Raw genomic sequence first — 27,381 nt, 5'->3', positions numbered from 1 at the left:
TCTTCCGGACACCCAAATTCAAAACCAATAAGTAATGATAACTACATTATTTTCTTTCCCAATACACAATAAATTAGCGCAAAAACTCTATATATATGTATATAACGCTTCCATATGCTTATTTCTCTTTCTTAGACGAAATTATCCATATGTCAAACCATAGTGGATAATTTCACTTTAATAACACTTCCGTATGCTGATTTCACCTCATTATTTTTTGCATTCCAATTAGTCTTTGTTTCGTTCTCAGACAGTTATCAGCATAGATGAAGTAAAATTCTGTTCTTGGCTCTCTTTTTCTTTGTTGTAGCATCTTTTGTTTGTTGATGTAAATTTGGGTTATGTTGGATTTTTCAATTTGATTCTCCAATATATGTTTTTGGTGACCAATTGTAGTAAAATGCTGCTTAAATATTCATCACCTTAAGGTTTTCATGGTTATTTGAGAATATCATATTTCTTTATACAAGACTGACTGGGCTTCTATTTTAAATGAAAGGTCAATCCCAATTTTATGCATTTAAGTGGATCACCCTCCTCTTAACCCAGGAGTTCGATTTCGCTGACAGCCTTCACACTTGGGATACACTTTCAAGTGATCTGAGGGTCCTCAGGTAGTATTATATCCTTTTGGACTGTATAGACTGAAGAGTCTGTTTTCAATGCATGAAATGAAAAAATTTGACTTTTGGTTTTCGCCTCCTGAATTATCTGAGCTATTGATTACATTAATGTGTGTAGTACATGGTATTTTTAAGCCCGAGAAGGACTAAATTATTAATTTATACAAATTTTCTTATGAGAAGACTTTCTACATCTTTTCTCACTCTTCTTAGTGTATGATTGAACTTTATACTCCTTTCATTCATTAATTTATGAATTGGGTTGTTTTTCTTTTGGGATTTCAGTATTTAGGTCTTTAGTGACTACACAATTTCATGGTTTTTTACTATTTCAGAAGTAATTGATAGAGTTTGATGTGATTCTACTAAAGTTGGAAATCGTTGTGTCCTTAGAGCAAGCAAGTCTGCAGATATCCATTTTGTTTTGATTTGGGCACCTTCAACCAGACTGTATAGGACATAAAAAATGATTTGATTGCGCTGTTATGTATTTTTTTTTTATAATTTTTATGGCGGTATCATTTTCTCAAAAAAATAGAAATCACTTAAATAAATAAACCACTCAAGCAATGAATCTTCAATAAGAACTTAATATCTTCTCAGGTTGGACAAACCAGCAGGTGTTTTCTTCACAAAATTTGCTTGCCCATCTCTTAGATGGACATAAAGAACATCAATTGTGTCTCTTACTTTTTTTGGTTTAGCTTTAAGTTATGATTTCTGATACCGTAATGAGTTTTTTCTCATAATGCATATGAAGACCTTTGATTATTTTGGTTCTATGTTTGAACTTTCAAGCCAGAAAAACTCATATGTTGCTTTTGCAGTTTGATTAGTAGTTGTTAATTAGAATTGGCTAATTCTTTTACTAAGAATTTGTTTTTACTCACTCTGTTGGTTCTTCATATAAGTACATAGAAAGTGCATCAAAGACTAATTAAAATTAGTTAGCTTATGGGTGTGTTAACATGTTTAAGTAGTAATACTTAAACTCAAAAGATGCTGGAGTGTTTCTTTCATTAATAATTTGTATTGAACTCAACATTTCATAAGAGTCGAACCTGAGAGCTTTGTGGAAAGGAATAAAACTAGATCGTACCATTATGTTTGATTACATTGCTTATAATTAGTAATAATTACATTTTATGGACATTGTAGCTTTCATGGAGTCCCCTACTCAAACATGTGTGAAGCTGAATGACAATAAACTACAGATATCAAACAATGTGGCTCACAGAATTAAGCTGGAGATTTAGGATGGTCAGTTAGTTGTTACATCCATTATTAATTTAGTAATTGTTTGTGAAAACTCACATTTCTGATTTTTTTAATTCATTGGACTATTAAACTGTGTTCTTTCACTTTGCTTTGTTTTACATATGTATTCAGCTGACAATGCAATAAATTTTTTACAGTATCACTAACAACTCCCTTTCATGAAACCAAGGATGTAAATAGAATTAGTATTTATGATGTAATAAGTATATTTTTAGGAGTATTACTTAATTGAATTTGGCACTGCAAAAAGCAATGTTGCTGCAATTGTTATTTACATCCATGCCATTGGTTTATAAGAATGGGCTTTGTGTGTTTGGGCTCCTTGAGTTTGTTTGGTTGCTATGAATTGTTTGTGGCAGACGAATTTACCATTTTGATATGATCCTTTATATATATAAATTTATGAAATTGCTTTGTGGTTAGTTTTTTATTATATATTTTTGGTTGCTATCAATTTGCTTGAGTCATGGACAGAGAGCAGGGCTGACCTGCTGAAATGGCATAGAGAAGACCAGGGCTGACCTACAGGGATGGCAGAGAGAAGAGGAGAGAGGGAAGAGTCGTGTGGTTTGGAAACAAGGGGTGGGATGAGCAAATCAAGGGTTATGGGTGCCTGAAAGCTTGGTTGCGTTTTTGTCGGAAATGGGTGCACAGAGAGATGGCTAGGTAGGGAGGGAGGGCGAGGGTAGGGTTGCTTTCAGTAATTTTGTTCTAGCTGGAAGTCATTTCCACAAGAATTGATGAAGGTCATTTCCACAACAATTGATGAGGTGTTCTCCCCAGCTGGCAGTTTCATTTGGTTCAAAAGATAAGTCTCAGTTTCGAACCAATTTTTTCTTCTTTGGCTACTTATGGTTTGATCCTAATTGAAGAGGCTTTTTTTTTTTCCTTCTGGTTTGTTCACTGTTCAGTTGTGGTTCAGTTCTCCACCTTTTGGTTGGAGTACAACAAATGCTTTTAAATTATTAAATTAGGAGAGCTAAGAAGATATTTTGTGCTAATTGCTATTTGATAACTTTGGTTTTCTCTTTTGGCTACCACCTTGCTCTCCATTTCTCTTTTTCCTCTTGCTCTACTGGTTTTTCAGTGTTACAACCTCTCTGCAAAAACCACACTGTATGTGTTTTGCATGTTTTTGTTCATGCTTCTATTGTTTATTGTTGTGGTGGTGACATTGTGAATGGAATTCTCAGTTATCTATTCCTCTAGAATACGTGATGCATCTGATTTTTGTTCATTGACAGATGATGCCACATGCCTGACATTTTTATGCCATCACTCTTGGTTCTTTTGTGATTGTTATTGTTTGTTTTAAAATGTGTATGCTGTGTGTGATGCACAGATTAGAGCAGAGTTTTCTACATGTGGTTTTAAATTGAGCAGAGGCCATAATTTTTTTTTATCAGAGGTCACAGATTGAGGTATTTTTCCTGTTGTCCATTTATTTGCGCTTTGAATTCTTACTCTGAATCTCATTGATTTTTTTGCAGTTTAGATCGAACTATCATCGCAACATCGTGATCTACTCTTGCTACTGCCTTTGATCTAGGGGTCCACAGCGATTGCACTTGAATCAAGGCTCTGGTAGTGAACTTTCTCATTCTTCTTGAAGTGCTTTAATATGTGTTGTTGATAACTGCGCTCTCTCAACGAACCAGAAATATTTTTAGACAAATCGCAACTTCCATATTTAAGAAAATGAGTGGCTTTTTAACAATGCATGAATGTAGCTTACATGTTCAGCAAAATTCATGGATATTTACTTTCAACCCGCAAGTATCATTAACTCATAAAATATTAAGTTTAATTCATGGATGTTTATATTGAACTCGCAAGAATCATTAACTCATAAAAAATTATGTTTTGTATTTTCTTTATCAACTATTGCTTCAAATTTTTATCTAAAACATTGTCTAAATGCTTATTGGTTGCATTTTTTGCCGCTCTGTTCATTCATGATTGTGTTGAATTTATTCAAATCCCGTTGCAACGCGCGGGCCTATTTTCTAGTTACTTTAGTCTAAAGTAAGGTTTGATATTGGCTCCGTTTAAATGAACAGCCTTTGGGTCCGAATTTCAGTTTAATTACGGCCATGCCACTGCATTACAGAGTGGCCTTTGTGGTTTGGACCCGATTTTTGTTCTATTTACGGCTATGCAATTGCTTTAATGAATGGCCGTTGCAGAAGGTTTGGGTTCGAGAGGCCATGCCGCCTCTGGGAATCTGGGATAGAGATAGAGAGAGGGAGAGGGAGACAGCGCGAAAGAGAGAGAGGGAGAGAAAGGAGTAGGGATCCCTCGCTGAGGGTTTCGCATTTGGGAGGTCATGCTTATGGAGATAGAGATAGAGATAGGAGAGGGAGAGGGAGATCAACCACGATCCCGGTCACGGTGCTCCGTTGGCCCGCGTCAGCTTCCGCCATCCGTTCAGGTACAATAAGCAGAACGAGCTCTTCGTTGCCGCCGAGGGAAAGAGATGGGAGTATTTCTGCGATTTGCAGAGAGAGATGGGACAAGGATGAGAGAAAGGGAGATGAGAGGATTTTGTGCGAGGATTGAAGGGAACGGGTATGGGAGTATGGGTTTACAGGCAATGGTATGGGCTGCACAGAGATGAGAGGATTTTCTCCACCACCGCTCTCTCTCCCAACTCTCTCTCTCTCTGAGTGGCTCGAAGAAAAACGAAGAAGACGAAGAGGGAAGTCTACGATTGCCTACAGATCTAAGGTTAGGGTTTCGGAGGGGCATCTTGTGCGTTTTGGGGGAAGAGGAAGAGGATGGATTCGGTCCCTTCGAACTCACATGCGAACCTGGATGAACAGATTGCTCAGCTCATGCAGTGCAATCCCTTGTCCGAACAAGAGGTACCCAAAGCCTCTAACTTTTAAGATTTTCAATTATTTTAGTTTTAATTTTGAGAAATTTGGAAATATAACCATTTTGAGAACCATCTAATGAAATTTAGCCTATCTTTTCTTATTCTTATAAAACTAGCCAAAATTGAAGTTAAAAAGACTTAATTACCCGTATGTCAGAACTCTCTCTTCTTCTCCTACCTCTGGAGCTCTAGTGTTTGTTTCTTTAACTCTTCATCTCTATCCCAATTGTTGAAACACTACCACCACACTTCTCTTTACTCAGAGGCAATTGAACCAAGTGATTACAACATCAAATGCATAATTGTTGGTTTTTGTGTTGATCTTAAATTTGTTGTTAGGTTTCTTGGGTAGCTGTGGAACATCAGAGTACATCACTCTCAAACACCCACTCTTGGGAACCGACCTTCCATGCTGGGTTTCTCAAATGTCTCTCTTATTTTGTTTTTGATGTCTTTTTTTCTTTTCAAAACGAATCTGATTACATCTAAAGCTTATTTGGTGTTTTTATAAGAAAAAAATAAACGGGTTTATTGTTCTGATTTTATTTAATTGTATGAATTGCAGGTTAATTAATTTGTTCCTTTTATGGACCAAGAATGTAAAAGGTACGGATCTGGCAATTTTTTTTTTTACGAATTGAAGAATACAAAAGGCATGGTTTTAGCAAGTTGTATAAGAAGACGCAAGACCCAGGGGAGGAAAAGATAAGGAAAGGTATTCATGCATTAGTGTTTAATATTGATCAAATAGTGCATGAATTGTGTGGCAAGTATGCTGAGAAGAGAAACACAGATGGAATTTGGGGATGCAAGGATTGTGGAAAAACTGAAGCTAGCACTGCTAGTTCTTAAATCGTTAAAATTGCAAAAGAGGAGGATTTTAGTAATTAAGGGTATATTCGTACTTTCATTCAACTTTTGGTTATAATTATCAACAATTTAAAAGGGTGGTTATAATTCTATACAGGGACCAAATTTTGGTGTAAATGTGTTTTTGGCTACTCCAACCTCTTATCTTGGCAGGATTTTGGCATGCATGCAAGGTATAGTTCTCAATTCATAACTAATTTGTTTGTGTGATTCGATTTGAATTCAAAATTTTATATGTTCATTTTATTTGTAGAGTTAAATAGCTGATGAATCTTTATCAATGAAGCAGATGGAATGGTTTTGTTGAATGTGAATGATCATTGTCTGAGGGGAACATTATAATCTAAAGCTGTAACTTGAGGTTTTGGAGTGAAACTCAAAAGAGCTTTAATACTAGATATTATTGTGTATGAATGTGATATTTGATCTTACTATACACTCCAATAAGTAATAAGAGATGGTGAGCCCATTTTAAGTGTCATTTGTCTTCAGAAACTCAAATTTTGACCCTTTTGTATATATTGGTGGAAATGCAGAGATGGGTTCTCTTTGCTACTATCCTTATTTTGTATATTCAGTTGCATAGAGTCGACATGACATGCACAACGATGGTCAGATTGCCACCCTTAGTTGGTGGTATTATCTTTACAACACATTCAAATTGAGGATTTAGAAAATCTAATAATAAAACCCAAATATATGTTCCATGCTTTTTGTTTTCATTTTCGGTTAAAAGGTTGGAGTTTTGGATTGGGATTTACCTTTAACCTATAATTTTGTGCTCAGGACACCATCTTGGGAGTCTTAACATGATTGTTCTTCTATTTCATAGATTCGACATGTGCTTAGTATCTCATTTAATTGGTGTACCTTTTGCTCATTTAACTCAAATTTAATACGATTTGGTCCTCCAATTCTTTGAATTGCTAACAGATTTACTTTCTTTGGAAATTTCAGGAACTCTGGTTGTGGGAGGAAGAAGCCAGTTCCTTACTATTTTTAGGTATACAATTTTGTGCCCTGATTGCATGTTCAAAGTCTAATTAGTTATATAAATTTTTTATTTATCTTTGCAAAGCTTTCGTACTTGGATTTTAAATATGTGATTGGTTTGTGAAAAATAAACGAGAAGAATAATCATGGGGACATTCTTATTCAAATTAAATATGTTTTATTCATCCGATTACGCCTGAAACAGATGGTTCCCGCATCAACGCGTGGGCTTATTTGCTAGTACAACCAGTTACAAGCATACTCTCTCCCATCCGAGATGCTCTTATTTGATAGTTCATTTTTGGCATTTTTTGTGTATTCAAGTCAAATGTGGGGGCTCCTCTCTTCGTCTAATTTTTCCAACAATAATGCTACTATATATTAATTTATATATTTTGCTGAGACAATATCATTCTTGGACCGAGTCCTAGGTCTACTTCCGATAATTTCCTCAGTTACACACTGGAGAACAATTTGTCTTCCCATGTGCCCAATTATTCAACAATATTGTAGTAAAAAATGACAAAAAAATGCGAAATCATACATGTAAGAAGGGCGTAGAGGGAACAATTGAGGTCTTAGATTTTCATTGCTTTCCCACGAATTTAATGAAAAATCCATTGAAAGCTTCAACCAAGATGTGCTTGCTTCTTTTCTACTCTACTTTGCTGCTCATTGTTGCAGCAGTATTCTCCATAGCTGATGACGGCACAAGTACATTTCAGTCCATTAGTGACGGTGAGACTGTAGTTTCAACTGGCGGAACATTTGAGCTAGGATTTTACAGTCCCGATGCTTCTAATAGACGGTATGTGGGGATATGGTACAAGAAGATTTCTGTTAAAACCATTGTATGGGTTGCCAACAGAGACACACCCCTCACTGATTTGTTTGGCGTCCTGAAGATCACCAACCCCGGAATACTTGTCCTCAACCACAACATGAGCACAATTTGGTCCTCCAACACATCGAGAACTGCACAGAATCCAGTGGCACGTCTTTTGGATTCGGGTAATCTTGTTGTGGTAGATAGGAGTGATGATGACCCTGAGAACTTTCTGTGGCAAAGTTTTGATTACCCTGGCGATACATGCCTACCAGGTGCGAAGCTTGGTAGGAACACAGTTACAGGCTTCAATTGGCATCTTAGATCATGGAAAAGTCCTCAGGATCCTTCTCCAGGTAATTATACATATCAATTTGGTCCCAAAGGATATGCAGAAATGTTTCTGAGGGAAGGTTCTGTCATAAAATTTCGGAGTGGACCATGGAATGGAGTCCGGTTCAGTGGAATGCCGCAGTTAAGTCCAAACCCTATATACACATACGGTCTTGTTTTTGAGCCTGATGAAATGTACTACAGTTACAAGCTTCGCAACAACTCAATCCTTTCGAACATGGTGTTAACTTCAGAGGGGCTTTCACGGCGCTATATATGGATTGATAGAACCAAAGATTGGTTTCTTTACCTAACAGCCCAGATTGATAACTGTAACAACTATGCATTCTGTGGTGTATATGGCACATGTAACATTGAAAAGTCCCCGGTATGTAGCTGTTTGAAAGGATTTACCCCAAAGTTTCCAAACGAATGGGATTTGGTGGATTGGTCAAATGGCTGTGTGAGAAAGACTTCTCTAAATTGCACCGGAGACGTGTTCCAAAAGTACTCGGGGTTGAAATTGCCTAGCACAGAACAATCCTGGTTTAACAGAAGTATGAACCTCAAGGAATGTGAGATGGTGTGCATGAAGAACTGCTCCTGCACGGCTTATACAAATTTGGATATCCGAGATGGAGGAAGCGGGTGTTTGCTGTGGTACGGCGATCTAATTGATATAAGATACTTGGCTGAAAACGGGCAAGATATTTATATAAGAATGGCTTCATCGGAACTAGGTATGTAAAAAACCCCTGTTGGTGAATATGCATTTATTCATGATCAAAAGCTTGAAACAAAGTCAAGACATAACGAAGTGAAACGTTGTATTGATTCCAACAGTTTAAACCTTGAATTTTGACACAACTAGCAATATCTTCTTTTAGAATTGTCTCACAAACTAGCAACTATTAGTTGGTTGATAGACGCTATAGAGTTTTTATTTATTTATTCAGTACTCTCTGACTCATAGATTATCTGTTTTAAAAAATGAAGACAATACAAAGATCGACGCTAAATACTCTGAATCCAATGTGAAGAAAATGAGAATCATAATAAGCACTACTGTGTTGTCTACCGGACTGCTGATCATGGGCCTGGCCCTGCTGTTTTATGTTTGGAAGAAGCAGCACCAGAAAGGTGGTAAGTTGGCTATACTATTCCGCTCCTCTGCTTTACAAGTTACATAGTTCTGTTGTATAGGGAATTTTTTTCACCCCTGTAACTGTGTCTTTGCAGGAAAACTGGGATGCGGCCAAAAGGAGGATCTTGAATTACCGTTATTTGATTTGATGACTGTAGTTTCTGCAACCAGTAACTTTTCAATTGAAAACAAACTTGGTGAAGGAGGTTTCGGATCTGTCTTTAAGGTACAACCAAATAGTCCTTCACAATTTCCAAGTTGCATAGATAGATGTAGTTCTGATTATAATATGGAATGATGGATACAAGTAGTGTGCAAACTATAAAGTATGAATTTTGGCCATAACATACGCTGATGGATTTCAGGGTACAATGAAAGATGGACAAGAAATCGCAGTGAAAAAGCTTTCAAAAAGTTCTCAACAAGGGCTCGACGAGTTCAAGAATGAAGTTACACATATTGCCAAACTTCAGCACAGGAATCTAGTGAAGCTTCTTGGATACTGCATTCAAGAAGACGAGATGATGCTGATCTACGAGTACATGCCTAACAAGAGCTTAGACTTCTTTATATTCGGTTTGACCACTCAAAAACCTTACATTTAGTTCGATTAGTCCACTTATGCTCGCATGATGTATTTTTTGACAATTGTGAACTGAAGTATGATATGCTGCAGATCAAAGAAGAAGGATGTTATTAGACTGGCCGAAGCGCTTTGAAATTATTAATGGGATAGCTCGAGGGATCCTCTATCTTCATCAAGATTCTAGACTGAGAGTTATCCATAGAGATCTCAAAGCAAGTAACATTTTGTTAGGCAGTGAATTTAATCCGAAAATCTCAGACTTTGGCCTGGCTAGAAGCTTTGGAGGAAATGAAACGAAAACAAAAACGAAGAAAGTGGTCGGAACATAGTAAGTATCCTAAAACACAATTGTACGACTCTTTTTTTCCGAATTTTCAAAAACACTAATAGAAACTAGAAAGTCTAGATTCTTTGCGTATAAAAACATTTTTTGACATATTGGTTTGCAGCGGTTACATGTCCCCAGAATATGCAATTGATGGTTTCTACTCTATAAAGTCCGACGTCTATAGCTTTGGTGTTATGGTGCTAGAGATAGTGAGTGGGAGCAGAAATAGAGGATTCTCTCATCCAGACCACAAACTCAACCTTCTTGGACATGTGAGTGTGACAACATCAAATGTCAGGTTAAAATTTCTTATTACTCGATTCTACTACTTCCACTAAGTAGACTAGTTTTCATGTTTTAGGCGTGGATGCTACACACAGAAGGTAGGCCTCTCGAATTGCTTGATACATCGGTAGAGGACTCCATCACTTTGCATGAAGTTGTACGAACAATTCATGTGGGTCTTTTGTGTGTGCAGAGGAATCCAGAAGATAGGCCAAGCATGTCGGCTGCAGTTCTAATGTTGGGTGGTGAAGGTGCATTGCCCCCACCTCTAGAACCTGGTTTCTACAGTGAAAGGGATTTGACTGAACTTGATGCCGGTCATTCTTCTAAAGCATGCTCAGCTAATGATGTCACTATTTCACTACTTGAGGCTCGATAAAATATTGGAAATGATTTTCGCACACATATGGCTTTATTTTGTCTCTTGATTTTCCTATGACTTTTTCAATTGGAAGACAATGTTATATGAGTCATTGTCACATAGTGACACTCTTTTGGCCGATTCACAAAAGTTTGTGAATATGATCAGAACTATCATGTTATAAATCGATTCGTAAAGATGATTTTTCAGCAAAAAAATAAAATATGATATTGTTTAGTCATTGAGCTATATAAAAACATATGGTAGGAATTGATAAAAGTATTATGAACTGTTTATGAGGCATCTTCATTCTTGAGTGGCCAAGCATTGTTCATTTTTAAGGCGGAAAAAAAAATCAACGGAGAAAAATTCTAACAGATTTTAGTATGTGGCTAGAACAAATTTTCATCAATTGGAACATTTTCGAAATGTTTTAAATGATCTGAAAAAATTTACAATAGAACAAAAGTTCTATGAAAATAAGTTTTATGACGGTTTTGTTGAATTCCCCAAAACAAATTAAAAACCCCAAATAACAATTGTATATATATATATATATATATATAAGTAATGCTATCTACACACTTAGGCCATCTCCAATCGAAGGGTCCAGAGGGTCAGAGGGTCGAAAATAGCCCGAAAACCGTCTCCAATCGAGGTCTAGGCCAAAGGGCTCATGGGCCCCACGAAATCTGAAAGGGTTAAAGGGCTGGCCCAATCCAGTCAGCCAGTCAGCCCGGAGCTGGCCAGAAATTCTAGCATTTCAGTCGGATATAACTGACAGGAATTTATTTAATATAAATATATTATAACCGACATGAATGCTTAAACAAATTTTTGAATTCAACAGCTAGCTGACGCCAGTTACCGTTGGATTCAATTTTTTTTTTTTTTTTGGTTTTTTGGGCCAATTTTTTTTTAATTCTTAGAAATTCTAATTTTTTTTCCTATAAATACCTAAATCATTCATTCACCATTCCTCACAAATTTTTCACCATTCCTACACCATTTCAATTCTCATATTTTCTTTCCTCTTTCAAAAATCTATCCTTCAATTTTTTCAATAATTTTCAAATATAAGTTGTAGTTTTTAAATTTAAGTTGTTGTTGTAGTTTTTAAATTTAAATAATAAATTATGTTTGGCCCTTGGTTGGAGACCTTTTTTGTGACGGCTAAAACGAGCCATATGACCCTTTAGCCCTCGGTTGGAGATGGAGGCAAATATAATCCTATATTGTTCATTAAAATATTAATATTTTGGATGGTCATAGGGCTAAAATGAGCTCCTTGGTCAGCCATCGGTTGAAGATGACCATTTTTACTTCTCACACATCTTTTCAATATTCGCTCCTCGGATTGAGTCAACACTCGGTTAATTGTAATTGTAAGTCCCATTCTAGCAATCAAGTAAAAAAGTTCGTATGGGTAGCCAACCGAGACACACCGCTCATTGATTCATCAGGTCTACTCACGGTCACCATCCCTGGAATTCTTGTCCTTGTTGATACTAACATGACAAGCGTTTGGTCCTCGAACACACCAACATCTGCGTCGAATCCAGCAGCGCCGCTTTCGGATTCGAAAATCTTGTTGTGACAGATTGTAATGATCGCAACTAGATCTGTAAACGGGTCGGGTTGATCGGGTTTGGATCGGTTCAATCCGACCCGTTAAGCTAACGAGTCATCCAAACCTAACTCGTTAAGTTAACGGGTCACCCGAACCCAACCCGTTAATCTATCGGATCACCCGTTTCACCCGGTAACATTTTTTTTTTAAATTTTTTTTTTCCAATACAATTACAAAACTGGTGCTGACAGTGAAAAAGGTACTGACTTGGATATATAGTAAACAAACAAGGAGCTGCGACTTGGATTTCTCTGGTTCTGGAACTCTTCCTGGAGGCTCTCGAGCTCCTCTCTGCAATTTGAAGTGTCGTGAATCCGTAATTGCGTGAAAATATCGGTCGCTCCTACCGCAAATGCTTTGGATCTGTTTATCAATTGTCGAACCCAAGCTGGCTTCGTCGTCGCAGTAGTAGTGCTACTACTCATCACCCAAAGCACTTGGTCATAATATTCATCATCTAATGAAGACGTAGTTGTTAGAATTGCAACTGAATTATTCCATGAGAATAATGGTACCAGGTGCTTGAAATCCTGCAATTCTCCTGGCAGACGCATCACATGGAAAACCTCATCGTTTAAGTTGAACGAAAGAATAGTGAGCTCGCACCCCGTCTGCAGTACCAAACAATACAAGAATCCATTCAAGCCTTGAATAGAGCTGCGGATGATGTCTTTGAAGAGGATGGAGAGGAGGGTTGACCTGCGGATCATGGAGCGGGGGAGATTTCTTGGGAAAGATGGCGGAGGGAGCGGAGGAGGGCGATATGAAGGCCCCTGCCGATAAATTGTGGTTATAATTTATAACGGGTGATAACGGGTGCTGACGGGTCTAACGGGTTGACCCAAAGTAACCCGTTATTTAACGGGTTGTTAACGGGTTCACCCGTTAGCAACCCGACCCATTAAGCATCCACCCAAATACTAATATTAACGGGTCGGGTTAACGGGTACAAAACTCGCCCGCTCCATGATCCGCAGAATATGTTAACGGGTGATTTTTGTACAAAACCCTGTCAATAGGCTAATCGCAACGACCTTGAGAATTTTATGTGGCAGAGTTTTGATTACCCTATTGACACATTCCTACCGAGTACAAAACTCGGTAGGAACACATTTACTTGCTTTGCTTGTAAAATATAGTTCTTGATACATTGCTTTGCACTGGTTACATTACATGTCCCTAGAATATGTCTTCGATGGGTTCTACTAGATAAAATCTGACGTCTATAGCTTTGGTGTTATGGTGCTCGAGATAGTGAATGTGAAGAGAAACAAAGGATTTTCTCATCCAGGCCACAGCCTCAACCTGTTAGGACATGTAAGTGCCAGCTGTCAAATTGATCATTTTTCGTCGAATTATGCTAGGGGGACTATATTCTGACTGCATTAGCTAATGATATACAGTGTGTGACAGTGACTTCTCTATTAACATCTAGTGATGATAACTCATTTAAAAAATGGATTTGATTCCGCTTAAAAATATAAAATGTGGTTCGTCTAGCATTATTGTTTATATTTACTTGATTATTTATACTTCTATTTATTCAGTACGATTGGTGGTTGTGATCTTTTAGGCATGGAATTAACACACAAAGGCAAGTCCATTGAACTTCAGTAATCCACATGCCGTTTTGCGGTCGATCCATATGTCTTTTATGCGGGCAGCGAAATCCGGCAGCAGTTCTGATGTTGAGTGGTGAAAGTGCATTATCGTTTATAGATTTCAATTGGATTAGATTATACATTTGAACTACTATGATTCAGATTCGACAACTTTACTGTACGTTCTAATGTTTACTACAATACATGATTGAACATTTTGTTTTGGTACAACTTAACTAAAATACAACCAATAACATGAAAGCAACTGAGGCAACTGATAGCAATGGAAACAAGGTTGCAAAAAACAACCACAACCAACAACCAAGAACAACCCAAAGCAGAAGCAAAAACAAACAAGAGAAACAGAGAGACTCTGAGGAAGCAAAACTTCTACAAAGAAATTATGTAGGGAATTGTAGACACAATGGCATAAAAAGAAAAGGAAGTAGCATCCATGGAATCATTCTGAAAAATATTGACTTTGCTATAAAATAAAAAAAATTACGCGAAGAGGGAGAGAGACACACACCCACACACTAAGGGACATTACTTTAGTCTAAAGTAAGGTTTGAAATTGGCACCGTTTAAATGAACAGTGTTTGGGTCTGAATTTTAGTTTAATTACGGCCATGCCACTGTGGTTTGGACCCCATTTTTGTTCTATTTATGGCTATGCCATTGCTTTAATGAATGGCCATTGCGGAAGGTTTGGGTTCGAGAGGCCATGCCGCCTCTGGGATAGAGATAGAGAGAGGGAGAGGGAGAGGGAGACAACGCGAAAGAGATCTAAGAAAAAAATAAACGGGTTTATTGTTCTGATTTTATTTAATTGTATGAATTGCAGGTTAATTAATTTGTTCCTTTTATGGACCAAGAATGTAAAAGGTATGGATCTGGCATTTTTTTTTTACGAATGGAAGAATTGTTGACCCTAAAAACTACCAAGCCTACGTGGCACGCATGCTGAGTAATTGATAAGCTAACTACGTTCTTCGATTGCGTGCAGGGCGTGCAACTCGACGGCCGAGCTCCGTCGGTGAGTAAAATTTGTTGATGTTGCGTTGGGAGCGCTGCTGACTTCTTAATCTTGAGACTGCGGCCGAGGAAGGAACACATCTCAACCTTCAGGTTCCAAAGCTTAAAGACAAGGCTGCTAGTTCGGCGAAGTTCAATATCAAATTCGGCTCTCAGGGTGCCGAATGTAGTAACCTGGTAACACCTCACTTCGCCGAGAAGGCTGATGAGATGACTTCTGCCAATAAGGATTTGAAAATCCTTCTCGACCGAGACTTGGATAGATAACCAGTTGACCTCGTCGCAGTGTTGTTTATCTAAACTGAAAGTGCTTCACGGTCAGCTGATTCTACGGTAACAGTGCTGTTTATCCAAACTGAAGATGTTCGCTGGTTGCCTTCATAGTGTTGTTTATCCAAACTGAAGATATGTTGGCGAAAAAGGAAAATAAAAATCTCAAGGTTGTTGAGAGGTTGCGCAGGACAGTTTGTGTGTTGAATTGGAGGGGGGCTCATTGCTGCATACGACTCTGTATTTATAGTGGTTGTCTTTTGTTCTACATGGCTTGATAACTTTGTAGAGTCCAACTGCAACTCTACCTCGGGGAACTGAAATTGATCTGTGTCAAATGCCAAGGCATATCTTTCAAATTTCGTGACTTTTCAAACAAAATAAAGCCTATCTAGGCTTTATCACATCACATCAAAAACCTAGCCCACCTAGGCTTTTTATCTCATAAAAAACCTCCATCAGAAGCCTTTAAACTCATCTGATAACTTCCATCACCATGCAAAAGGCCTAGCCTACCTAGGTTTCTTATTTCACCATTATCCAAGACCATCAAATCCTAGGCTTATCACATCATCACCAAAAGCTAGGCCTATCTAGGCTTTTTCATGATCTATCCATGCATGCATTGTTGGCGTGTGAGTCCCTATTTGAATAGGAATGTAATTATTGGTTTATTGTATTTCCTAGTTAGTTAGGTTCATTCCTTTAATTGTACCGCAAGAGATGCGGTGTGTATAAATATAAATCCTCCGAGAAAGAGAAGAATAACAATCAACAAAGAATTAAACCTTAAATACAAATTTCATCTTGGTATCAGAGCCAATCCCTGGCCGGAAGTGTGCCGACGAGGACGTCGGGCCCCTAAAGGGGTGGATTGTGACATCCCACATCGCCCAGGGGAGTGATCCTTAAATTTATATTCTCATCCCTACCTAGCACGAGGCATTTTGGGAGCTCACTGGCTTCAGGTTCTGTAAGAACTCCGAAGTTAAGCGAGAAGGAGGCCAGAGCACTCCCAGGATGGGTGACCCACTGGGAAGTTGCTCGTGAGTTCCCAAAAACAAACCCGTGAGGGAATGGTAAGTCCAAAACGGACAATATCGTGCTACGGTGGTAGAGCAAGCCGGGGATGTGGTGGACCCGGGCCGGGATGTGACAAATGGTATCTTAGCAGGTTTCGGCCTGTCTCTGCCTCAACCCTAATCCCAACTACTGCCAGTGTGAAAATATAATTTTTTCTTGTTGGCTGCCCAGCCGACTGGAGAATGTTGCGAACTCTTCGACTTGCTGCCAAAATCACAGACCAAAAAACAATCACCAACTGCCTTTGAAAGTCTCGAGACAAGAGACTTTCATAAGAACTTTGAATCAGAAGCAAACAAAAGAAGAGAAAAAAGAAAAAATACACAGAAGCCACAATCTATGGCTGACGACAGGGCTATTATTCCAGCCATGGCACCGACATCAGGAACCCAGAGTCCACATGGGAAGAATGTAGCAGCAGCTTTGATGAATAATTCACCTAGAAGTGGGCGTGCCAAGACAGCCCAAAACCCACGGGAAAATGGAATAGCAACCAAGTCTGCCAACTCAAATCATGCTGCCAGTGACTTGGGCCAAATCTGCCAACCTGCGGGAAAAAAACAGGAGGCCGACCCAAATGAACTGGGCCCACAACTCTTTTTCTTGAATATGATTACTTTAAACGAGGAATCTGAAGATCCAGGTAACACAAGCATTGCCCTAATTGCGTTTATTGATCATGATACATGTTGGATTATTGACTCCGGAGCTACAGATCATATGACGTACGATCATACTTTCTTTAATTCCACAACATCGCCTCCACGAAATAGTATAGTTACTGCCAATGGAGGAGGTGCTCCAGTTACAGGAGCCGGATCAATTGCACTTACTCCAACTCTCTCCCTGCACAATTGTTTACTTGTTCCCACATTGTCTAGTCATTTATTATCTGTGGGACAGGTCACTGAACAATTAGATTGTGTTGTGCTAATGTTTCCTTCATTATGTTTACTTCAAGATATCCGAACTCAGGCGATCATTGGGCGTGGTATTAAGAGAATGGGGTTGTACTATGTTGACGATGTTACACAAGGTCGTGCTCATCAAGTTCGAAGTCAGGATAGTAAAAAGTTAAAGACTGTTCAATTGTGGCATCGTCATCTTGGTCATGCCTCATTCAGATATTTGCGGAAATTACTTCCAACATTATTCAGTAACATTTCAGATTCATGCCTCAAGTGTAATGTCTGCACATTAGCTAAAAGTCATCGTGCTTCGTATTCTCCAAGTTTTATTAAAAGAACAGTTCCTTTTGAGTTAGTTCATTCTGATGTGTGGGGATCATCTCCAGTTACTTCTCGGCATGAAATTTGTTGGTTTGTCACATTTGTTGACGATTGCACTAGAATGACTTGGTTGTATCTCATGAAAAATAAGAGTGATGTGGGTGAAATCTTCAAAACATTTTATCACATGGTTTACACACAATATTTGCTTCCTGTTAAAGTTTTCCGATCTGACAATGGTGGTGAATATCTCAATCAGGACATGTCCTAGTTCTTCAAAGACAAAGGTATTCTTCATGAGACTACATGTCCTCAGACCCCTCAACAAAATGGAGTAGTTGAACGGAAAAATAGACATTTGCTTAAGGTTACCCGTGCACTTCTAATTGGTGCATGTGCACCCAAAACGTATTGGGCCGATGCAGTACCCTATGCCATTTATCTCATGAATCGAACTCTTTCCGAACTCCTTTGGCAATGTTCGCTAATCATGTCTCTCTCCCTTCCACTCTTCATCTGGAACCTTGAGTTTTTTGGTGTGTAGCTTATGTTCATCTTCACAAAAATCAACGGAGTAAGCTTGATCCATGTGCGATGCAATGTGTTTTCATTGGCTTTAGCCCTCAACAAAAGGGGTATAGATGTTATCATCCCCCTACTCAACATGTTTACGTCACCATGGATGTGACCTTCTCAGAAGATGAACTTTATTTTTCCCCCCAGCCATACTCTTCAGGGGGAGACGACTGGAGATGAAGATTGTGGATGGATGGATGTCGGCCCAGCTGCCAACCCGGATCGTGAGAATGAAGCTGCAAGTAGCCCAAATGGGCGTGACGACTATCAAGTTGCAGTTGGCCCAAATGGGCATGATGACATGGGAAAAGAAAGCCCAAATGGGCGTGAGGCAGCAACCAACTGTGACAGCACCGAGTGCAACAACACTGAGTGCAATGAAAGCCCAAGTGGGCTAGATGACCAGGCCAAAACGGTAGTAAATGGACCAGACGATGTCACGGTACAAAATGATTTTTTGTTTGGTGTGTGCCCACGTAGGCATGCTGCAAGGGATAAAGTTGGACCAAGTGTGACGTACAATGACAACAATAGCCCCCTTCAACTTCCTCAAGTACATGTCAGTCCTACAGAAATAATTTCCGAGGTAAGTACTCACTCAAAACCTACCGAATCAGTTTATGTGTTACCTCCTAGACAGAAACGGGGAAAATCACCAGACAAGTACTCCCTATAAGGGAAGGTGCGATATTCAATTGCTAACTATGTTTCCACTCATCGACTATTGCTGAAATACTGTGCACTTGTTCAACAAATGGAAAATATTAAAATTCCTACCAAGGTAGAAGAAGCCTTGAGAGATCCAAAGTGGACAGAGGCAATGCAAATTGAGATGGAAGCATTACAAAAAAAATAAGACATGGAGAGTGGCTACACTTCCTAAGGGTAAGAAATCAGTAGGGTGCAAATGGGTGTTTACCATCAAACATAAGGTGGATGGAACGATCAACAGATACAAGGCAAGATTAGTAGCCAAAGGATATACACCGACCTTTGGTGTTGACTATCAGGAAACTTTTGCTCCAGTTGAAAAAATGAATACCATTAGAGTTCTGTTATCTCTTGCTGCTAATCTTGATTGGCCTCTAAGACAGTTTGATGTAAAAAATGCTTTTTTGCACGGGGATTTAGAGGAAGAGGTATACATGGATTTTCCACCAGGCTACGACGTTGAATACTCCAATGGGAAAGTATGCAGACTTCAAAAGGCATTGTATGGTTTGAAACAATCACCTAGAGCATGGTTTGGACGATTTTCTTAGATCATACCTTATTCATCAAGCGTAAGGATGGTAAGGTGACTTTGCTCATTATATATGTGGATGATATGATTGTTCAAGGTGATGACACAAAGGAGATTGAACAGTTACAAGGGTACTTGTACTCTGAGTTCGAGATGAAAGATCTCGAAGGACTCAAATACTTCCTGGAAATTGAAGTTGCTAGGTCTCAAGAAGGCATATACTTGTCGCAACAAAAGTATGTGTTAGACTTATTATCAGAAACCGGTATGCTGGCATGTAAACCCGTGGATACCCCGATCGTGAAAAATCATCACCTTGCAATTTATCAAGACCAAGTCCCGACGAATAAAGAAAGGTATCAAAGGTTAGTTGGAAGATTGATTTACTTATCACTTACGAGACCTGATACTGCTTATGCCATAAGTGTGGTAAGTCAGTTTATGCATGCACCAAGTGAGGATCACATGGCAGCAGTAATGCGGATTCTTAGTTACTTAAAAGGGGCTCCTGGGAAAGGATTAATGTACAAAAAGCATGGACACATGAAGGTGAAGGGATATACTGATGCAGATTGGGCTGGGAATATTACTGACAGGCGGTCTACGTCAGGTTATTTCATGTTTGTGGCTGGTAATCTTGTGACTTGGAGAAGTAAGAAGCAGAATGCCGTGGAAAGATCGTCCACAGAGGCGGAATACAGGGGAATGGCACATGGTATTTGTGAGCTCTTATGGCTTCGGATCCTACTTACTGAAATAGGATTCAAACCAAAGGGATCTATGGTGTTATACTGTGATAATCAGGTAGCGCGAGAGATAGCTAATAATCCAATACAACATGATAGAACCAAGCACGTTGAGGTAGACAGGCACATTATAAAAGAGAAGCTGATGTTAAGCTCATTGACATTCCGTTTGTTAGGACAGAAGAACAATTGGCTGACATCTTAACTCATGCAGTTTCTGCTGGAAGATTTCAGGACTCACTTGACAAGTTGGGGCTAGGAGATATCTACGCACCAACTTGAGGGGGAGTGTTGGAGTGTGAATCCCTATTTGAATAGGAATGTAATTATTGGTTTATTGTATTTCCTAATTAGTTAGGATTCGTTCCTTAAATTGTACCGCAAGAGATGCGGTGTGTATAAATATAAATCCTCTGAGAAAGAGAAGAATAACAATCAACAAAGAATTAAACCCTAAATACAAATTTCATCTTGCATAATAACCTTCTACCGCATCACGCAACTATTTTCTTATTTCATCTGCGGTGCAAAAGCCATCATGACCACATCAGTGCTAGGAGTCCTAATCCAAGCTGCTCTTCACACGATGCATTGCTAACAAATCCAAATTAATTTGGACTGGGCTTTTTGCTTCTGAGTTGGGGCTATGATTTGTATCCCATTTGTTTTGTACAAGAAAATCAAGATGATTTATCAAAAGATAATTATTATGATTAAAAACCATAACATTATCTCAAAACAAAATTATCTTAACTTCTTATCCGACGGTCTAGAACCATGCTTACTCAACGGCCTTGATTGCACGGGTCGATGGTGTAATTTTGGGTCCAAACAAGAATACAAAAGGCATGATTTTAGCAAGTTGTATTGGAAGACACAAGACCCAGGGGAGGAAAAGATATGGAAAGGTATTCATGCATAAGTGTTTAATATTGATCAAATAGTGCATGAATTGTGTGGCAAGTATGCTGAGAAGAGAAACACAGATGGAATTTGGGGATGCAAGGATTGTGGAAAAACTGAAGCTAGCACTGCTAGTTATTAAACCGTTAGCAAAAGAGGAGGATTTTAGTAATTAAGGGTATATTCGTACTTTCATTCAACTTTTGGTTATAATTATCAACAATTTAAGGGTGGTTATAATTATACAGGGACCAAATTTTGGTGTAAATGTGTTTTTGGTGAGAATTTGTGTTGAGTTTTAGGAAATGAGACGGATCGAGCTCTGAAATGTTAGAGCTTGATGGGGCAGATAAAAAAATGTGGTGCATTTCTTTGTTTGCGACTATGGGCGTGATCTGTGAATTGAATTTAGCTGAATTAGGGTTCTTATGGGACCGATCTAGGGTTGTGATTTCATATAATTTGGGGATCCATGGATGAATGTTTTGATTTCACTTAGGCGGATTGATCTTTTTATTGGATTTACCATAGGGTTAAAAATTCTAAAGAAATACATGAACTGCGGGTTTCCGCGTGTGGGTTTGTGAACAAGAAAAACAAAATTTGGGTTTCTAAGTATAAGGCCACAAAAACTGAATCTTTCAATAGATTTTTAAACCTATGTGGAGTTATGATTAGCAGAGACTTTGTGGAGCGTAGTATTTGAGTATGGTTTTGGCTAAATATGATCATTGTAATACATTGTTAAGAAGATACCTTGAATTCTTCCTTATTTGGACAGTTCTGAAATCAGTAATGTTAAACGTCCTTAGTTTACGTTCTATTCTATGAGGAAACTCTATAAACCTTTTGATTTGCCAAATAATGTGCACTCTGCGGTGTATGCTTTATAGTGCATGTAAGCTACGAATATTTCTTGGGGAGGGATGAAGGGTTGTGTGGATATGCTAGGCTGATGGCATACTTTACAAGAGTGTTAGCTTTGAAAGTGAGTTGCTTTAGTGATTCTTGAATTTCAGAACATGGCTATGTTCTGTGGTACACCAGCCTATACACTATTACACGTTATAAGACCAAAAAAATTGCTCATTGAAAGTGCTAATGAGCAAGAAAACGGAAATCTGTTATTGAAAGTGCACGCATGTTCAATTTAATGTTTGTTGGCTTCTTGGGAGTTTATTTAAGATGTATAATAATTGTCATCTTAATTTTTTTGTTTAATATAGTTAAGGGTGCTCGAGAAGACCAAGGAAATATTAATGGAAGAAAGCAATGTCCAGGTAGGCCTTTTTAGTTGCAAGTTTCTGTTTCATGTCTTTCTTTGTATTGTTTCATACAAGTTTTGGACCAATAATGATTTGGACATGTCTTGAGGTAAATGAATAACCATTTTGGGTCTTATGTTTTGCAGCCTGTGAAAAGCCCTGTAACTATCTGTGGTGATATTCATGGACAATTCCATGATCTGGCGGAGCTTTTCCGCATTGGAGGAAAGGTATTTGTTCTGATTTGGGCTATTTAATTCTTCTTACATTTGCTTAATAGGTTGCTACTTATCGGTGATGTTTTCTCTTTCCTATTTTGTAGTTTTCTGGTTTGTTCTGTTGGATGTTTCACTTTCCAAAACTAACATTTATTTCCTGTTGTTGCAATTTTGTTTGCAGTGCCCAGATACAAACTATTTGTTTATGGGAGATTATGTGGACCGTGGCTATTATTCAGTTGAAACAGTGACAGTAAGTACGAGTATTTTTATTTCTACTTATCTTTCAATTAGTTAAGCTATAATTTTTTGTGTATTGAAGTCAAATGTGGGGGCTGCTCTCTTCGTCTAATTTTTCCAACAATAATGCTACTATATATTAATTTATATATTTTGCTAAGACAATATCATTCTTGGACCGAGTCCGATGTCTACTTCCGATAATTTCCTCAGTTACACACTGGAGAACAATTTGTCTTCCCATGTGCCCAATTATTCAACAATATTGTAGTAAAAATGACAAAAAAATGCGAAATCATACATGTAAGAAGGGCGTAGAGGGACAATTGAGGTCTTTGATTTTCATTGCTTTCCCACGAATTTAATGAAAAATCCATTGAAAGCTTCAACCAAGATGTGCTTGCTTCTTTTCTACTCTACTTTGCTGCTCATTGTTGCAGCAGTATTCTCCATAGCTGATGACGGCACAAGTACATTTCAGTCCATTAGTGACGGTGAGACTGTAGTTTCAACCGGCGGAACATTTGAGCTAGGATTCTACAGTCCCGATGCTTCTAACAGACGGTACGTGGGGATATGGTACAAGAAGATTTCTGTTAAAACCATTGTATGGGTTGCCAACAGAGACACACCCCTCACTGATTTGTCTGGCGTCCTGAAGGTCACCAACCCCGGAATACTTGTCCTCAACCACAACATGAACACAATTTGGTCCTCCAATACATCGAGAACTGCACAGAATCCAGTGGCACGTCTTTTGGATTCGGGTAATCTTGTCGTGATAGATAGGAGTGATGATGACCCTGAAAACTTTCTGTGGCAAAGTTTTGATTACCCTGGCAATATAGTCTTACCAGGTGCGAAGCTTGGTAGGAACACAGTTACAGGCTTCAGTTGGCATGTTAGATCATGGAAAAGTCCTCAGGATCCTTCTCAAGGTAATTATACATATCAATTTGGTCCCAAAGGATATGCAGAAATGTTTCTGAGGGAAGGTTCGGTCATAAAATTTCGGAGTGGACCGTGGAATGGAGTCCGGTTCAGTGGAATGCCTCAGTTAAATCCAAACCCTATGTACACATACGGTCTTGTTTTTGAGCCTGATGAATTGTACTACAGTTACAAGCCTCGCAACAGCTCAATTCTTTCGAACTTGGTGTTAACTTCAGATGGACTTCTGCGGCGCTATACATGGATTGATAGAACCCAAAGTTGGGTTCTTTACCTAACAGTCCAGATCGATAACTGTGACAACTATGCATTCTGTGGTGTACATGGTACATGTAACATTGAAAAGTCCCCGGTTTGTAGCTGTTTGAAAGGATTTACACCGAAGTTTCCGAAAGAATGGGATTTGGTAGATTGGTCAAATGGTTGTGTGAGAAAGACTTCTCTAAATTGCACCGGAGACATGTTCCAAAAGTACTCGGGTTTGAAATTGCCTAGCACAGAACAATCCTGGTTTGACAGAAGTATGAACCTCAAGGAATGTGAGATGGTGTGCTTGAAGAACTGCTCCTGCACGGCGTATACAAATTTGGATATCCGAGATGGAGGAAGCGGGTGTTTGCTGTGGTACGGCGATCTAATTGATATAAGATACTTCGCTGAAAACGGGCAAGATATTTATATAAGAATGGCCTCATCGGAACTAGGTATGTAAAAAACCCCTGTTGGTGACTATGCATTTATTCATGATCAAAAGCTCGAAACAAAGTCAAGACATAACGAAGTGAAACGTTGTATTGATTCCAACAGTTTAAACCTTGAATTTTGACACAATTAGCAATATCTTCTTTTAGAATTGTCTCACAAACTAGCAACTATTAGTTGGATGATAGACGCTATAGAGTTTTTATTTATTTATTCAGTACTCTCTGACTCATAGATTTAAATCACTTATAAATCATGAAGACAATACAAAGATCGACGCTAAATACTCTGAATCCAATGCGAAGAAAATGAGAATCATAATAAGCACAATTGTGTTGTCTACCGGACTGTTGATCATGGGCCTGGCCCTGCTGTTTTATGTTTGGAAGAAGCAGCACCAGATAGGTGGTAAGTTGGCTGTACTACTCAGCTCCTCTGCTTTCCAAGTTACATAGTTCCATTGTATAGGGAATTTTTTTCACCCCCGTAACTGTGTCTTTGCAGGAAAACTGGGATGCGGCCAAAAGGAGGATCTAGCATTACCATTATTTGATTTGATGACTTTAGTTTCTGCAACCAGTAACTTTTCAATTGAAAACAAACTTGGTGAAGGCGGTTTTGGATCTGTCTTTAAGGTAAAACCAAATAGTCCTTCACAGTTTCCAAGTTGCATAGATACATGTAATTCTGATCACAATATGGAATGATGGATACAAATAGTGTGCAAACTACAAAGTATGAATTTTGGCCATAACATACGCTGATGGATTTCAGGGTACAATGAAAGATGGACAAGAAATCGCAGTGAAAAAGCTTTCAAAAAGTTCTCAACAAGGACTCAACGAGTTCAAGAATGAAGTTACACATATTGCCAAACTTCAGCACAGGAATCTAGTGAAGCTTCTCGGATACTGCATTCAAGAAGATGAGATGATGCTGATCTACGAGTTCATGCCTAACAAGAGCTTAGACTTCTTTATATTCGGTTTGACCACTCAAAAACCTTACATTTAGTTCGATTAGTCCACTTATGCTCGCATGATGTATTTTTTGACAATTGTGAACTGAAGTATGATATGCTGCAGATCAAAGAAGAAGGATGTTGTTAGACTGGCCGAAGCGCTTTGAAATTATTAATGGGATAGCTCGAGGGATCCTCTATCTTCATCAAGATTCTAGACTGAGAGTTATCCATAGAGATCTCAAAGCAAGTAACATTTTGTTAGGCAGTGAATTTAATCCGAAAATCTCAGACTTTGGCCTGGCTAGAAGCTTTGGAGGAAATGAAACGAAAGCAAAAACGAAGAAAGTGGTCGGAACATAGTAAGTATCCTAAAACACAATTGTACGACTCTTTTTTTACGAATTTTCAAAAACGCTTATAGAAACTAGAAAGTCTAGATTCTTTGCATATAAAAACATTTTTTGACACATTGGTTTGCAGCGGTTACATGTCCCCAGAATATGCAATTGATGGTTTCTACTCTATAAAGTCCGACGTCTATAGCTTTGGTGTTATGGTGTTAGAGATAGTGAGTGGGAGCAAAAATAGAGGATTCTCTCATCCAGACCACAAACTCAACCTTCTTGGACATGTGAGTGTGACAACATCAAATGTTAGGTTAAAATTTCTTATCAGTCAATTCTAGTACTTCTACTAAGTAGACTAGTTTTCATGTTTTAGGCGTGGATGCTACACACAGAAGGCAGGCCTCTCGAATTGCTTGATACATCGATAGAGGACTCCATCACTTTGCATGAAGTTGAACGAACGATTCTTGTGGGTCTTTTGTGTGTGCAGCAGAATCCAAAAGATAGGCCGAGCATGTCAGCTGCAATTCTAATGTTGGGTGGTGAAGGTGCATTACCCTCACCCCTAAAACCTGGTTTCTACAGTGAAAGGGATCTGACTGAACTCGAAGCCAGTCATTCTTCTAAAGCATGCTCAACTAATGAAGTCACTATTTCACTACTCGAGGCTCGATAAAATATTGGAAATGATTTTCGCACACGTCTGTCTTTATTTTGTCTCTTGATTTTCCTATAATTTCTTCAATTGGAAGACAATGTTATATAAGTCGTTGTCACATAGCAACACTCTTTAGGCCGATTCACAAAAGTTGTGAATATGATCAGAACTATCATATTATAAATCGATTTGTAAAGATAATATTTCAACAAAAAAAAAACAATCAATAAATTATGATATTGTTTAGTCATTAAGGTATATAAAAACAATCAATAAAAGTATTACAAGCCGTTTGTGAGGAATTCTCATTTTTGAGTGGTCAAGCATTATTCATTTTTAAGGCCAAAAAATGAAAATCAACGAAGAAAAATTCCAACAAATTTCAGTATGTGGCTAGAACAAATTTTCGTCGATTGGAACATTTTCAAAATGTTTCAAATGAATTCTGAAAATTTTTACAATGCAACAAAAATTGTACGAAAATAAGTTTTATGACGTTTATGTTGAATTCCCCAAAACAAATTTAAAACCTTAAATAATAATTGTATATAAAAAAGAGAAATTTAACGAAGCATTTCCGGTACTGTTTACTTTTAACGAAAAATCACATTTTTACCTTTCTGGGTACTATTCACTACACCTTTATTTGTCCCCTTTCATTAAAATTAAAAAAAAAGTTGATTTTTTGTTAGTTTTTTCTTATAAAAAAATGAGTAGCGCTATCTAGACACTCATTTTACTTCTAACACTCTCAATTGTCACCCGTCAAATCAAATAAATAAAATAAAATCATAACCAAATATTAACAAGAATGCGTAAAAATAAAAATAAATATATGAATAACTACTTCTTACATAAATTTATTCAGTTTGAAACGCGGAAAGACATGTCCAAGTAGGTGATACGGCATTCGACAACTTCTGTACCCATCACTTCCAAATCCAAAATTCCCCTCTTTTTTTTTTTTTTTTGGTCAAGCAAATTTCCATCTCATCACTAATCTAAGGTGTAAAAAAAAAAAAAGAGGTATTCATCAATTTCCCTCATGAACTTGTGACTATTGGCCAATTTCCCCTCTCAACTTTAATTTTAGCCAATTTCCCCCCTCAACTCCCATAATTAGTCAATTTGCACCCTACTGTTAATTTTTTAATTTGATCATAATTAAACAAGTGTGTGTAAGAAACTAAATAAGATGTATGTTAATCATTTTCC

At 38.1% G+C, this 27,381-nt stretch overlaps 1 protein-coding gene across 13 annotated transcripts; it reads left to right on the top strand.

The window, feature by feature from the left end:
* The first annotated feature begins 4,059 nt into the window (after positions 1–4,059).
* LOC126621137 (G-type lectin S-receptor-like serine/threonine-protein kinase At4g27290) lies at positions 4,060–26,414 on the top strand. Of its 13 annotated transcripts, XM_050289536.1 has the most exons (12): positions 4,072–4,765; positions 5,119–5,206; positions 5,345–5,494; positions 5,747–5,822; positions 6,607–8,541; positions 8,798–8,944; positions 9,041–9,171; positions 9,311–9,521; positions 9,622–9,859; positions 9,981–10,131; positions 10,221–10,242; positions 10,338–10,508. In XM_050289536.1, the coding sequence occupies exons 5-12, from the start codon at positions 7,173–7,175 to the stop codon at positions 10,352–10,354; spliced, it is 2,286 nt and encodes a 761-aa protein (XP_050145493.1). In that variant the 5' UTR covers positions 4,072–4,765; positions 5,119–5,206; positions 5,345–5,494; positions 5,747–5,822; positions 6,607–7,172; the 3' UTR covers positions 10,355–10,508. The 13 variants fall into 13 exon arrangements, with proteins under 13 accessions (XP_050145491.1, XP_050145487.1, XP_050145489.1 ...); XM_050289534.1 differs by lacking the exons at positions 8,798–8,944; positions 9,041–9,171; positions 9,311–9,521; ... (2 more) ...; positions 10,221–10,242; positions 10,338–10,508 and adding exons at positions 23,540–24,199; positions 24,702–24,832; positions 24,972–25,182; ... (1 more) ...; positions 25,642–25,792; positions 25,882–26,414 and having other exon boundaries at positions 4,060–4,765; positions 6,607–7,881; XM_050289530.1 differs by lacking the exons at positions 8,798–8,944; positions 9,041–9,171; positions 9,311–9,521; ... (2 more) ...; positions 10,221–10,242; positions 10,338–10,508 and adding exons at positions 24,459–24,605; positions 24,702–24,832; positions 24,972–25,182; ... (1 more) ...; positions 25,642–25,792; positions 25,882–26,414 and having other exon boundaries at positions 4,062–4,765.
* The last annotated feature ends 967 nt before the right edge of the window (positions 26,415–27,381 follow it).

Source organism: Malus sylvestris, chromosome 5, assembly GCF_916048215.2.
Source record: "Malus sylvestris chromosome 5, drMalSylv7.2, whole genome shotgun sequence".
Taxonomy (NCBI): Eukaryota; Viridiplantae; Streptophyta; class Magnoliopsida; order Rosales; family Rosaceae; genus Malus; species Malus sylvestris.
Note: the sequence above shows the minus strand (reverse complement) of the source record. Positions and strands in the feature narration are given on the sequence as shown.

Excerpts from the sequence above, each read along its gene's own strand:
- LOC126621137 (XM_050289530.1), top strand. The coding sequence starts at position 7,173 with ATGCGAAATCATACATGTAAGAAGGGCGTAGAGGGAACAATTGAGGTC. Across the intron at positions 8,542-24,458 it reads AATGGCTTCATCGGAACTAG|ACAATACAAAGATCGACGCT; the intron begins GTATGTAAAAAA and ends TAAATCATGAAG. Across the intron at positions 25,793-25,881 it reads AACTCAACCTTCTTGGACAT|GCGTGGATGCTACACACAGA; the intron begins GTGAGTGTGACA and ends TTCATGTTTTAG.